The sequence below is a fragment of the Elephas maximus genome, chromosome 7 (assembly GCF_024166365.1).
Source record: "Elephas maximus indicus isolate mEleMax1 chromosome 7, mEleMax1 primary haplotype, whole genome shotgun sequence".
Lineage (NCBI taxonomy): Eukaryota > Metazoa > Chordata > Mammalia > Proboscidea > Elephantidae > Elephas > Elephas maximus.
The window spans coordinates 106,194,282-106,209,385 of NC_064825.1; the positions used below are offsets into that span (position 1 = coordinate 106,194,282).

General features: G+C 36.0%; 1 protein-coding gene across 1 annotated transcript; it reads right to left on the bottom strand.

The window, feature by feature from the left end:
* Positions 1–9,486: 9,486 nt before the first annotated feature.
* On the bottom strand, positions 9,487–10,443 carry LOC126080208 (olfactory receptor 5F1-like). Its single transcript, XM_049891478.1, has one exon. It carries the CDS (start codon positions 10,441–10,443, stop codon positions 9,487–9,489), a length of 957 nt encoding a protein of 318 aa, XP_049747435.1.
* Between the last annotated feature and the right edge of the window lie 4,661 nt (positions 10,444–15,104).

Genomic DNA, 15,104 nt, shown 5'->3' on the forward strand with positions numbered 1-15,104 from the left:
GAAATGTGCAAAGTCCTGGAGATAGAAAATCAAAAGAGGTGAACATGCTCCTTATTTCTCTAACTGAAAGAATTTAATAAAAAATTCAAGACTCGAGTTGCAATATTGAAGGATTCAATGGGGGAAAATACTAAAAGATGCAGGGAAAATCAAAATAAGATGGAAGTAATGAACAGAGTCACTGTACCAAAAAGAATTGGTCAACATTCAAACATTTCAGAAGGTAGCATATGATCAAGAAACGATGGTGCTGAAGGAAGAGGCGCAAGATGCCCTGAAAGCATTGGTGAAAAACAAGCCTTCAATAATTGACAGAACACTAACTGAGATGTTTCAACAAACAGATGTAGAGGTGGAAGCGCTCACTCATTTATGGCAAGAAATTTGGAAGAAAGCTACCTGGCTAACCGACTGGAAGAGAAGCATATTTGTATCCATTTCAAAGAAAGTTAGTACAACAGAACACAGAATTATTGAACAATATCATTAATATCACACACAAGTAAAATTTTGCTGCAGATGGTTCAAAAGTGGCTGTAGCAGTACATTAAAAGGCAACTGCCAGAAATTCAAGCCAAATTATGAAGAGGGTGTGAAACAAGGGATATTATTGCTCATGTCAGCTGTTTACTGGCTAAAAACATAGAATATCAGAAAGATGTTTGCCTGTGTGTTGACTATGCAAAGGAATTGCACTCTGTGGATCATAGAAAATCATGGATAATATTGCAAAGAATGGGAATTCCAGAACACTTAATTATGCTCATGAGGAACCTGTACTTAGACCAAGAGGCAATCATAGGTACAGAAAAAGGAGACACTGTGTGATTTAAAGTAAAGAAAGGTGTGTACCAGGGTTGTACTTTTCACCATATTTTTTTTAATCTGTATGCTAAGCAAATAATCTGAGAAGCTGTACTATATGCAGAAAAATGGGGAATCAGGATTGGAGGAAGATTCATTAACAACATGCGATATTCAGATAACACAACCTTGCCTGCTGAAAGTGAGAAGGACTTGAAGCACTTATTGATGAAGAACAAAGACCACAGCCTTCAGTATGGATTATACCTCAATATAAAGAAAAGAAAAATCCTCACAACTGGACCAATAAGCAATATCATGATCAATGGAGAAAATAATGAAGTTGTTAAGGATTTCATTTTGCTTGAATCCACAATCAACGCCCATGGAAGGAAAAATCAGGAAATCATTTGACACATTGCATTGTATGAATCTGCTGCTAAGATCTCTGAAGTGATAGAATCACAAATGTCACTTTAAGGACAAAATAGCACCTGAAGCAAGCCAGAGTGTTTTCAATCACTTCTTATGCATGTGAAAGCTGGGCAATGAGTAAGGAAGACTGAAGAAGAATTGATGCCTTTGAATTATGACACTTGTGAAGCATATCAAATATACCATGGTCTGCCAAAGAACGAACAAATGGGTCTTAGAAGAAGTACTGCCAGAATGCTTATCAGAAGCGAGGAAGGTGGACTTCGTCTCACATACTTTTGACATGTTATCAGAAGGGGCCAGGTCCTGGGGGAGGACATCATTCTTGGTAGGTTAGAGGGTCAGTGAAAAAGAGGAAAACCCTCAACATGATGGATTGACACAGTGGCGTCAACAATGGGCTCAAGAATAACAATGATTGTGAGGATTCTGCAGAATTGGGCAGTGTTTCATCCTGTTGTGCATAGGGTAATTATCAGTTGGAACTGACTTGACAGCACCTAGCAACAATAACAACAAACTTTAAGGAAGAGGATTGCCAGGACTTTCTCCTGGGGAGTGCTGGGTGGGTTTGAACTACCAACCTTCTGGTTAGTAACTTTTGGTTAGCAGCTGTGCTCTTAAAAATGGCAACTCCAGGCTTTGTTGGAATGACCTCTAGGAAAATTCATATATAACTCATGTAGGCTCTTATGGGTTTAATTGTGCCTGCCAAAAATGTGTATCAACTGGGCTATAATTTCCACCATTATGTAATTGACCACAATTTTGTCATCTGATGTGATTTTCCTGTGCATTGTAAATCCTACCACTATGATGTAGATGAGGCAGGATTAGAGGCAATTATGTTAATGAGTCAGGACTCAATCTACAAGATTGCATTTTAAGTCAATTTCTTTTGAGATATAGAAGACAGAAGCTAACAGAGAGACAGGGGCATCTTCTCCCATACAGTCAGAATTATTGGATTTGGAACTCAAAAAGTGGAAATAGAACAGTCACTAATAAAACTAGATCTAACATAATATTGTGTTTTTTAATTTACTTCGTCCTCCTGTGACTCTGGGCTCACTGCATTGTTACTGAATTACTAGTATTCAAGAGAAGAACGGTTCCACCGAGAAAAAAGTCAAGTTTCAATTAAATGAAAGCTGTGATTGCCCTCACATTCAGCCTTTTGGAGCTCCTTGTAGCAATTTAGGAATAGGAAGGGGAGAAGGTCATTATCTCAGGTAGGATGATTATTAAATATTCAATATTACCGAGGAAGGAAAATGTGTTTCTGCTGCACGACAGAATTAAAAAAGAGCATGCCTGGAACCAGAGATTTTACTGGGTTAACTAAAGCGCTGAAGAATGGAAAACTAAAACCACCAGAATTACAAAGGCCATTAATACGTAAATTCTATTAGAATGAAGCTTTGAATCAGCACACAAACACGCACACACATAAACACCAAATTTAAAAAAAAAACAAAAAACAATGGAAAAGAAAACTGACCAACCTAAATTCCGGCAAAGAGTAATGGGGAATGTTAAACTGGCCTCAACAGCTAAAATGCATTTATATTGTTTTGCTAATTACATATATGTATATATTTGTTTTCTGTTTGCACTGACTGCCTTATACGAAGAGGACTGGTGTTGGCTATGTTTTCTATTTAAGATCCAAATGGAAGGAATACTGAATTTACATCACCTGATTTGATATGGTAGCAATGGAACTTTTGTGTTCCCCCTGTCTTTTTTTTCCCCCTCCTTGAAGATAAAGGACAAGAGTGGATGCTGAAAGGCAAAAGAAATAAGCCATGCTAGACAGCGTTTTTTCAGACAGTGTTTTGCTGGCCCACTTCCATTTCCCACCCAACTCTGCTTTCGTTTATGTCCTGTGTCACTAAACTCTGGTTTTGATCACTCAGGTTTCCTTGAACTTGGCTTCTGATTGGGTTTGGCCAAGGGAAGACAGTCGATGGGTGATGCAAATGGTTAGTGCATGCAGCTGTTAACTGAAAGTTTAGAGATTAGATCCATCAAGAGGTGCATAGAAGAGAGGCCTGGTGATAAACTTCTGAAAACTCAACCATTTAAAACCATTTGAAGCAAGCTCTTCTCTGATATTCAGGGGATTGCCATGAGGTGGAACTAATAGCAAATTTTTTTTTTTTTTTTTTTGCCAATGGAGATGAAAGAGATGAACATTTGAGAAGAAAAAGAGTAATGCACTTTTTCCTTTGTTCCTTCTCAGCTGTGCTGAAGATCTGTGGTGGCATTTTTTCATATGAAAGGCCGTATATCTTAACACAGGAAATGCTGATGGCGTAGTGGTTAAGTCAGCAGTTCAAATCCACCAGGTGCTCCTTGGAAACTCTGTGGGGCAGTTCTACTCTGTCCTATAGGGTCGCTATGAGTCAAAATCAATTCAACGGCAGTGGGTTTAGTTTGGTTTATCTTATCACAGAACTCATCGTCCTTGGCTGCAGTCCTCTCCAAGTTCCTGAATAGGTTCTTTCTCTAGCTTCTTTGGTCAACACTGGTGATACCTTCCCAGCTCCCGTTGATTTCACTATTCCTGTTCACATCTTCTGAACAATCTCTTCATCAGACTCTCTTTAATTGAGTCTGAATGTGCCACACTGGCTTAAACAAACTCTTTCTGACATGAATATTTCAAAATCTTTCTTGCTATTCTGTAGTTTCTGATGTCCCATACTCCTATTCCATTCACCTAGCTACCTCACATTAACATGTTAAAAGAAGAAATAGAAGGTATCAGATAGGAATATCCTCAAATGCCTGGTAATAAATATGAAAATCTACCTGCATCTACAAAAACATACCTTCATCTTTCCATTCTTATCCTGTCCTTCTGATTACAACAGAGGAACTTGCACTATTTCTGCATATGTTCAAATTTCCAGCTTTCCATTCAGAGCTTTGAATCCCATCAACTGGATTTCTCTGGAAACTTACAGATCTTTTATACTTTACCTTTTTGGTTTGGTCAATTGTTACTTTTTTTCAGCACTTTATGAGAAAGGCAAAGTAGACAATCACGATGCAAACACCATTGCTTTACTTTCAATCTACTTGTGTCCTTGAATCTAAAATTTGTCACCTTTCAGTAATATATAGTAGGATCACCTTTCAGTAATATATAGTAGGATCTTCAATTTTTTTTGTCTAGTCTGACAACCTTTGACTTTTGACTGGATTATTTTGACTGGATTGTGTTTATGCTTGAAGCCATTTGACTTTTTGTTTTGTATGTAGCTCTTTTTTTTTTCTTCTCTCCATTCCTCCTTTAATCTTTTCTTTTGCAAAGTGTGAATATTTTCTAGTGTAAGTTTTAATAATATTTTTACTATTTCTTATGTTATTTCTTAGTGTTTATTCTAGGGCTTACAATATAGACCAAAACTTAACAGTGATTCCTTCAGATTTGTACTAACGTAATTCTAATGATAAGAATATGTTACTTCTATGTAGCTCTATTCTCTCTTTCCCCTTTTTGGCTATTACTGTTACACTTTTTGTATTTCTGTGTGTTATAAACGCCAAAATAAATTATTTTAATTCTTACATTGTTTTTTGTTGTTGTTACGTGCAGCTGAGTTAGTTCTGACTCATAGTAACCCCTTGTACAACAGAACAAAATGTTGCCCGTCACTTCTCCATCTTCACAATTGCTGCTATGTTTGAGCCCATTACTTTATGTAGATTTATGCAATAAAAGACAATGAGAAAAGAGAAAAAAAAAAGTATGTATTCATAATGTTTACTGCATTAACCTTCTTATTTACCATTTCTGGTCCTCTTCATTTGTTCCTCTGGACTGGCACAACCTTCAGGTGTTATTTCCTTACTCCTACACAGCTTCCTTCCCCCATGCCTGTGTGCTGTTATTGTCAGATATATTTTATTTCTACGCTTTGTAGGCCCAAACAGAAATCATATACATATTGTTTTATACAATTGCTTTTTTAAATCAGTTAAGAGAAGAAATGAAAATACGCATTATACAGTCTTTTACAGTGGTTCAGTGGTAGAATTCTCACCTTTATGAAGAAGACTCAAGTTTGATTCCTGGGCAATGCAACTCATACACAGCCACCACCCGTCTGTCACTGGAGACTTGTGTGTTGCTTTGATATGAACAGGATTCACTGGACCTTCCAGACTAAGATCTAGTAGGAAGAAAGGTGATCTGCTTCTAAAAAAAAACCTATGGGTCACAATGGTCTGCTCCACAATAAATAATGGGGATGGTGCTGGACCGGGCAGCATTTTGTTCTGTATACATGGTGTTGTCATGAGTCCTGGATCAACTTAAAGGCAGCTAACAATAACAACACTTCTGATACGAAGCTATCAGCCTATGCCCAGGGGGGGAAATGTAATATGTATTATTATTAAAGGAAAAATCAAGATTAAGAAATTGGAAACAAAAAAATCATCGACAATGGCTCATTTAAAAATACAACTTGTTACTCATTACTCTGCTTCTGACATCATTATATGAGCCCACGGTTAGCTGGTAAACTACTACAGGGAACACAGCTATGGCATTACAATCAGCCAGAGTTATATCTTTACCATTTGCTCTTTAGCTGTGTGCTTGTTCCTTCTAACTAATGCTCGCCAAATCTACCATTTCTAATGATTCTGTTACACAGTCTTCTTTGTTAACACATGATTTCAACATGATGATTTTATGATGCATGAAATAAAACCAACTTTTCTTTCACTTTTTTTTATGGTACTTATGTAAGCATTCTGTTCCCATAAAAACAAAATTTCTATTCCCTTAAAAAACAGAATAAAAACCTGTTGCCATCAAGTCAACTTCCACTCACAGAGACCTTACAGGACAGGGTAGAACTGCCCCATAGGGTTTCCAAGGAGCACCTGCTGGATTCGTACTGCCAACGTTTTGGTTAGCAGCCATAGCACTTAACCATTACACCACCAGGATTTCCTCTATTCCCCTGCTCCCTCCGAATCACAATTTTTTTTCACCTTGTTTCTTCTCCTGCTAGTATATTAATAAATCTGACATGTCCTCAACAAAATCTCAATGAAACAAAACTATGTTTTATTTATTTATTTTATGTGTTTATTCATTTGACAATACAGAGTTAAAATTATCATACAAATTCTGGAGGTTGAGGGCTTGCAGCCCGATTCAGAAATTCAGACAAATTTTTGACATAGATCTTAATCAGGTCGATCCCTGGCTTGCAAAGCTTCAAAATTCCGTGGTCAGTATTTATAACCTCCTACGTTAGTAACAAAGCTGGGGGCAATCATTTTTGGTAAGTTACCGAACACAAACACCTCTAATGTGATGGATGTGGGCAACGTCTTCGCAGAAGCATTAAAATACCAAAATTGAAAGAAAATCTCATTGATAGTATGTACAAAGTTCCCAGTCAAAGCAGTAAATTGTATTTAAGTTTAGCTACAGTGACTACATTTCTACTTTCTGATGTCACAGGTTCTGTTTGACATGCATTCTATACTTGACACATTCTATTTGACATATATCCCATGTTTTCAATAGAGCTATTAAGTCATTCTGTATTCCTCTTTTACAGATTAAATATTCTCATATCAACTTGACCACTTTTTGACTTTTTTTTCTAGACACCCGGACAATTTGGGTACTACTACCTTCTTAGCATAACAGTGTTTATTTGTCTCCTCTGAAGCATGTTGACTATAAATTAATATACCATCATTGGTTTTATAGGACCAGTGTGAATTAAAATGGAATTATTTCTTCAATTAACTAGGGCATTAGTCTTATTTTATAACTAGAAGCATGACTTCCTGTAGATAATAGTAGAGCTATGTAAAGTATGGTGTACATGCTAGTTGACATTTAAGTGAATTCAAAAATTTCTATACCTTAATATTAAATCATTTGTACACATTTGTTTTCTGTCTATATATGGGACTCTGTCTCTTAGTAATATAACATTAATGTTTTTGGTTTATTATTTGAATCCATATGATTCTTGAATTCCATTATTTCTTCCAAGTTCTTTATTTACTTTTTCAGCTTCGTAATGTTCACGTTTTGTAAACCAAGTCTCTATTTGGCCTCACCTAGGAAACCCTGGTGGTGTAGTGGTTAACAGCTATGCCTGCTAACCAAAAAGTCTACAGTTCCAATCCACCAGGTGCTCCTTGGAAACTCTATGGGGCAGTTCTACTCTGTCCTATAGGATTTCTATGAGTCAGAAGCGACTTGATAGCAATCTTTTTTTTTTTTTTTTTTTTTTTTTAATCACTATTGGGAAACCGTGGTGGTGTAGTGGTTAAGTGCTATGGCTGCTAACCAAAAGGTCGGCAGTTCAAATCCACCAGGTGCTTCTTGGAAATCCTAGGAGGCAGTTCTACTTTGTCCTATAGGGTTGCTATGAGTTGGAATTGACTTGGCGGCAATGGATAATCACTACTGAACATAACATGCAGAACAAAACCTAGTGGCAATATCTCAGATTCCATTAATTAACTTTAACAAATTCATTATCCAAAAAAAAATTGAGCAAAGGTGAAGTATTAATTGATACCTGTGCAAGTCTGGGAAGGGTGTAACATCAAATATTTAAGTGAAAACAAGAGAGATAGGGAAAGTAGAAAAATAAAAATAATTAGGATACTATAGCAAAGAGACAAAAAGAGCATTAACTTTATAAAGGAGGGTTTGATAAATATTGTCAAATGTTAAAGAAAGAGGTGAAGAAATCACATTATATATAAAATTATGTTTCTCATTAGTTTTTAAAGCAAAATTTCCTTTGAGTTAGAGAAAATAAAATTTTTTGAATTTTTTTCATATAAATACATTGAACAATAAGCCAGGGAGTTTGACAATTTTTTAAAAACAAAAGTTTTACTACATGTAATTAGGAGTTAGAGAAAGTATCAAAATCTACGTAAAACACATATTCAATGAATTAAAATGGACCCAGCATCAGGAGGTGGTACTAGCTTCCAAAGATGGCAATATCTGTAGACTTTGTAAATGAGATTAATCAGATTGAGGACAGCTGAGTTAGACAGCACAGAACATGGCTCAAAATAAGACATGCTGAAAACCCCAAACATCGGAATGACTCTATTGCGTCTCCAACACATTTTTTCTATCCCTAAGTTTTACAGCGGAAGCCACATGATATTACTGTTTCATTATGTGATGATTTGATAAATACATAATTTCCTTAAAACACACATTGTAAGTAAATCTTTGATGGCAATCTCTATATTAATTGTGCTTCCCACTTATTTAAGGTGACTTTCAATTGCTCTCTATTACCAATTGAAAGAAGATTTCTATGAAGAAAATCAAGAACCTAATAAAGAATTTGTGTTAGATTCATCCATTGAAGACTCAGCTACCTCCTTTAAAAGTCTGTCGTCTATTGGAACCCTTTGTAATAGCTGAGTGGGTTGTATCTTTTTTTTTTTTTTGATGTGTGTTTATGTGTGTGTGACTCTGGAAGACAGAAAGGGGAAGAAAGGTTCAGAAAGTTCCAAGAAAAAGGTCAGGGAATGAAAGGAGTGCTCTCATTGGCGCATTCAAATCAGTCAGCAGTGTCCTTAAGAGCCAATTTTTGCATGAAGTCATACTCATTCTTTAACAAATGTAGGTGCGTATAGATAGGGAGAGAGAAACAGAAAGATAAAAGCTTGAAAGTGTAATAAAAGTTTAGTCCTGAAGTTTGATTTAAGCACCCCTTCCATGATTTTTTATAGTTTTTTCCATGATATATATAACTAAATTAAAAAAAAAAGTCCATTATAACTTCAAAGCATTTATGAAATATGTTATAGATAGCTAACAGTTATCTTAACAAGTGGTAAAAAGGAATGCATATGGGAAAACATTGAATAGGTGGACCAAAATATTCTATATGGCTAGTTCTATGTGATATTGTGACTTTTGTCTCTAAATACTTAATCTCCTTTTTTCCACAGCCAAGTGTGCATTATAAATAAGTTCTATTTTAAAAGACCCAGTGACCATATAGACTGATTATAACATAAACATCCATGCCCCTGTTATTATTTGTCTAATTTATCTTATCTCTAATTAGATACAGATATTTGAGTATTAAAAGAATGTGTTTACTTTGAAAATATTCTAATGAGAACCTGTATGTTTGAATTAGCCCTTGGAAGTTAATCAAAAACTTTATTTTGTTCAGGAAATAACTAAATACTCAATTTAGTTCAGAAAAATTAACCAGGCAGCATCAGAAATGAAGGGATTCTTTTCCTCGTAGTCATATTCCACAAAGCCTTCTTTACTTCCTTATTCCTGAGGCTGTAGATCAGGGGATTCAGCATGGGGATCACTACTGTGTAGAACACAGAAGCCACTTCATCCTGACTCAGGGAGTAACTAGACCTGGGACACAGATAAGTATAGATGGAGGTTGCATAGAACAGAATTATAGCAGTCAAGTGGGAGGCAGAAGTTGAGAATGCTTTGCGCCTCCCTTCCCCTGAATGCATACGAAAGATGGGGAAGAGAATGTAGCAGTAGGAAGTAAGGATGACCAGCAGAGTTCCAAACATATTCACACCAGCAAAAGTGGAAAAGATGCTTTCATTCAGGAGTGTGTCAGAACAAGAGAGCTTAAAAAGAGGGGGGCTGTCATAGAAGAAGTGATGGATGATATTGGAACCACACAATGGTAAGCTGCTTACATAACTTGTGTTAACCATGGAGTTCAGCAATCCTGCTGTAAAGGCCTCAGCTGCCATTTTAAGGCAGACTCTCCTGGACATGATTAAGGAGTAAAGGAGTGGGTTACATATGGCCACATAGCGGTCATAGGCCATTAACCCAAACAGCATGCATTCAGTTGTTGCCAGGGCGATAAAGAAATACATCTGCAGGAAGCAGCCAGCAAAGGAGATGGTTTTCTTCTCAGACAATAGATCTACCAGCATCTTTGGGGTGATGGTGGACGAGTAGCAAGCATCCACAAAGGACAAGTTAGCCATGAAGAAATACATGGGTGTGTGAAGTCGAGAGTCCGCCCTGATTAGCAGGATCATCCCCACATTCCCCAGGACTGTGAGTGTGTAAATCACAACAAAGAGCAAAAAGAGGATGATCTGTAGCTCCAGGGTGTCTGCTAATCCCAGCAGGATGGACTCGGTCAGTGAGGTATGATTTTTTCTGGTCATTTGTTACAAAGAGATTTTGTTTAAACTTTGGATCAAGTGTAAATATTTCCCTCTCCAAAACCTTACAGGAAGAAGTTGAAATGTCAATAAGGATATTTACACACAGAAAAAAAATAAAAATAAAAACCTAGGATAACATGGAATAGTAAATGAAATGACTGAAGTAAGAGGAAAAATAGAGTACTACTGGAAAATGTATTTTGTTTTAACAAAGGATTGTCTGTTTTGAAACTGGGTTGGAGGCCTTTTAAATCACTTATCTAAGTCCACAGACTCCAGTTCAGCTTCTGCAAATGTAACATTGGTTGTTCTCTTCTTTGTATGCCAGGGCACATTAAAATGTAAAGGATAGAAATATTCTTGCCGAAGTTTCTTTGGTTCTTTTTACGGTTATGCGGATTTAACCCAAAGATAATGTTTTCTCTCCCTTAAAACCACTATGATCATCTCTCCAAAATTCATACATTCCCCCCTAGAAATAGCTTTTGTATAACCCTAAGTAGGAAAAATTTTGACAATTAAATCTGAGAGATACTTTGACACCCATTATACATTTAAGGATAATTTTGTATAGTGAGCCAAATGCTTGTTGTTGTTACGAGGATGACACAGGCAGGGTATTTCTGCACCCCAGTAAACAACAGTATGAAATCCTTAGAATGTCCTTCCCAGAGAGTATCTTACCTGTGTAGTCTATCAATTTCATTATTATTAAGGTCCTCATTTGGAGGTTAAAAAAGAAAAATTTCGTTCTTTTTTAAATGCAGTGTAAAGATGAATTACCTTCTTGTAAATTTTGAGATACCTTCTGAGTAAATACATGTTAAGGTACTTTTATTTTGTTTTCCTTCAAGAGGATTGAGGAGCTATGGGGATTAGATGTAGGTATTAATTGTGAAGTCAATTCTCTAAAGACAGAAAGCTTAATCTCAAAAGGAAATACAATATGACACTAAGCACATGTATATGGACTTCAAAGCTGATGGAATCTGACCTGTGGAGCTTGCATCATGGCGTGGCTTCTGCTCTCTGTGTTATATTAAAGTTCTTCACCAAAGGCAGATAATTCATTTTTTAATTGACTGTTTACATTTCTTCTTTCTTGGTATTTTTAGCTTATTCCAAAAGAATAGATAGAGCACTACCAAATTTGTACTTTTCTTCAGTCTGTGTGTGTACATCTGGGTAAATGTAACCTACAATTCAGCTCTGCTCCCCAGTGAAATTAAGGAGAATGGGAAACTACCTAGTATTCTTTGTGACCATCTTCAAAGAAATACTCTTGCCTGAGCAGGTAGGAAAATAGATAACCATACCAAATTTATTTTTATGATTTCAACTCTTTTTTTCTTGGTTGTTTGCAATTACTGTCGGTGACTATCATTCTATAAGGGGTGATACAATAGTATTTCTAGACCAAATTCACAAGCGAAAAAAGATGTGATAAACCTCATTGGATGTCCATAAGCAAGGAAAATCTATTTGCATAAAACTTTGTCAAACTTGGGGGAATATCTTTTTTTTATTATTATTACTATTATTTATTGTGCTTTAAGTGAAAGTTTACAAATCAAGTCAGTCTCATATAAAAACTTACATGCACCTTGATACTTACTCCTAACTGCTTTCGGCCTAATAAGACAGCACACTCCTCCTCTCCACCCTGTGTTCCCCATGTCCTTTCAACCACCTTCTGTCCCCCTCTGCCTTGTCATCTCACCTGGAGAAAGAAGTTGCTCACATAGTCTCATGCGTCTACTTAAGCCAAGAAGCTCCGTCCTCACCAGTATCATTTCCTGTCTTATAGTCTAGTCCAATCCCTGTCTGAAAAGTTGGCTTTGGGAATGGTTCCAATCTTGGGCTAACAAAGGGTCCAGAGACCATGACCTCTGGGGTCCCTCTAGTCTCAGTCAGACCATTAAGTCTGGTCTTTTTATGCGAATTTAAAATCTACATCCCACTGTTCTCCTGCTCCATCAGGGATTCTCTGTTGTGTTCCCTGTCAGGGCAGTCATCGTTGGTAGCCGGGTACCATTTAGTTCTTCTAGTCTCAGGCTGATGTATTCTCTGGCCCTTTCTGTCTCTCGTGCTCATCTTTCCCTTATGTCTTTGGTGTTCTTCATTCTTGGAGGACACCTTAAGGGATCATTTTACCAGCAAGGGTATAATGTTCACAGGTACAAACATTACTGTTCTGCTACGTATATCTCCTCTGATAATGTGGGAAATATAGACAAACAACATAGACTACTACAGTAGTAGAAAAATTTTAAAAAAATGGACCAGAGAGGACTAGAAAGGTAGCTGGGAAAATTGGCTTGATGATAACAAATGTTCTTGATATTTTTTGTAACAATATATGCGTTTGTGTTATGTAAAAGTGAATATTTTAAGAGCTAAAATGTTGAGCTTATTAGAATTATTTTCTAAAGACAGGAGGAATGGCAAACAGATCTCTGAGTAGACACAACTATAAATTTGAGAACCCAATGATCATGAAGATGTCACAGGGCCAGGCAATATTTTTTTCTGTTGTTCTGAGTCAGTTGACTAGACAACAGCTACCAATAATGAAGACCTTCTATAGTGTGTCTTCACCACAAGTACCTTTGTTTTGAATGGTATTGGCTACCTGCTTTTTGCTAAATCCAAAGGACTTGTTTCACTTATTAATTTATTGAAGACTCTGAAGAATTTACACATCTATTCAACCTGCATTATCTGTATTTATATATTTATTATCTGTATTTTTATTCTTACTCTCTTTCATCTTATTAGATAATTCAGATACTAGTTTACACTGAAGACGCTTAGAAGATATATTCCAGTATTCTGGCAATTGTAGTCTCTTGACTCAGTATAAACTGGGTACTCATCAAATGGAAGTTTATGAGTTGTAGAGTAAGTTCCATATTTTCACATGTTTATTTACTTAACTATTAAAAAAAAAAAGTAGTTTGAAAAGGTATATTGAAATGAGCTAATTTTTTTCTTAATCATTGGTTTACATTAAAAAAAAGATGGTATTCACTTTATTCTTGTTGATTCAGAGTTCCATATATCTTGATTTTATTAAATGATTGTCATTTTCTCTATAATTAAAAAAAATTTAAAAACTTACCTAAACTTCAAAGGGATCATGAAGCCATTAATTACAAAAACCTTTTTAATTGTATTCATAGGACATATTCATAGCAGTATTTACCATTATCAGTTACCTGTTTATTTTTTCCACTTTTTTACTTTCCTAATAAACTTTGTCAGAGCATGAACTTTTAAAATCACTATCCAGTAAAATAAAACAGTGCCTGCCATGTAGTAGACAGTCAATAAATATATGTAGATGAAATAATGAATAAATAAATGAATTTCTTTATATTTTAAGGTATAAATTTAAAAATCCTTTAATTCATTCAGTTTTATGTTGTTTTTGCTGTTGGGTGCTGTCAAGTTGTGTTTGACTTACAACAATCCCATGTGACAGAGTAGGACTGTTCCATAAGGTTTTCTTGACAAAAGCAACAGCAGTCTTTAGGGAAACAGATCGCCAGTTTCTCCTTCCCAGGAGCTTATCCCCATTTGGTTCACAGCAGAGCACTTAACCGTTTGCACTGCCAGGGCTCCTTATTCCGTTTATAAATGATTAGTTTTATATATCATTGGTTCTTGAACTGAGAACATTTTTATGTATGTCATTTATATAAGGATTATTCTCAGGATGCTAACATTTTACTCTAATAAGATTCTTAGTACTAATAAGGCAAATTCATGTAATACATTTTAAAGATGAGAGTGTAGGAAAAATGTCTTTTTGTAGCCATTTCTGTTGCTGAAATACATGTAGATTTTAAGTTCTATTTTTTTATACAGAAGAATTAAGTTATGTTGAATTTTTAAAATCTTAATTTAAAAAGAAGAACAAAATACATGAAGATATTTTTGGAATGTAATACCCAGGTCAGAGGTCACAAAGGTCACTCTCAGTTTTAATGATCTCACAGATCTCAGTAAAGTCATTATACTCATCATTATGGTTTACTACAGTGACAGGATACATGCTGAAATTGGCAAGGAAAAAGGCACATAAGGTGGAGCCCAGGAGAAACCAGGCTTGAACTTCCAGTTGTCTCCTTCCAGTGAAATACAACAGAGAGTGCTTAATTCTCTAAGCAATGTTTTGTGACAACACGTAAAAAATATTGCCAAACAGGGAAGCTCATCTGAGCACCGGCTTCCATTTATTCAGGATCAGTCATGTAGGTATGAAGCACAGGTATGGTTGACCTTAGCTATTCAGCCTTTAGCTTGTATATCCCCAGAGATCAAAAAGATATAGTATGGCCAAAAGCAGGCATACAGAAAAACAAAAAACAAACAGAAAATAGTCACTCAGAGTAAATCACTTTGTTAGTATAAACTACCTACTTAGCCCAAGAATTCAGGTGTAAAAAGACACTTTTATCAGGCAGAACATTCAAGTACTCAGAGCTGACTTCCCAGGAGATAGTCAAGGGCCAGATCCTAAGATCTTTGGATTGTACAGGCTTTGGGGAGTAATCAAGGTTGCTAAGTTAACTCTTTACAGCACAGTACCAATACCAAAATCTTAGTGCTGTTGATTCTTACTCAACTGTATTTTAACTCCTTAGTTTTGCCACTAC

Coding starts and splice junctions, on each gene's coding strand:
- LOC126080208 (XM_049891478.1), bottom strand. CDS start 10,443: ATGACCAGAAAAAATCATACCTCACTGACCGAGTCCATCCTGCTGGGA.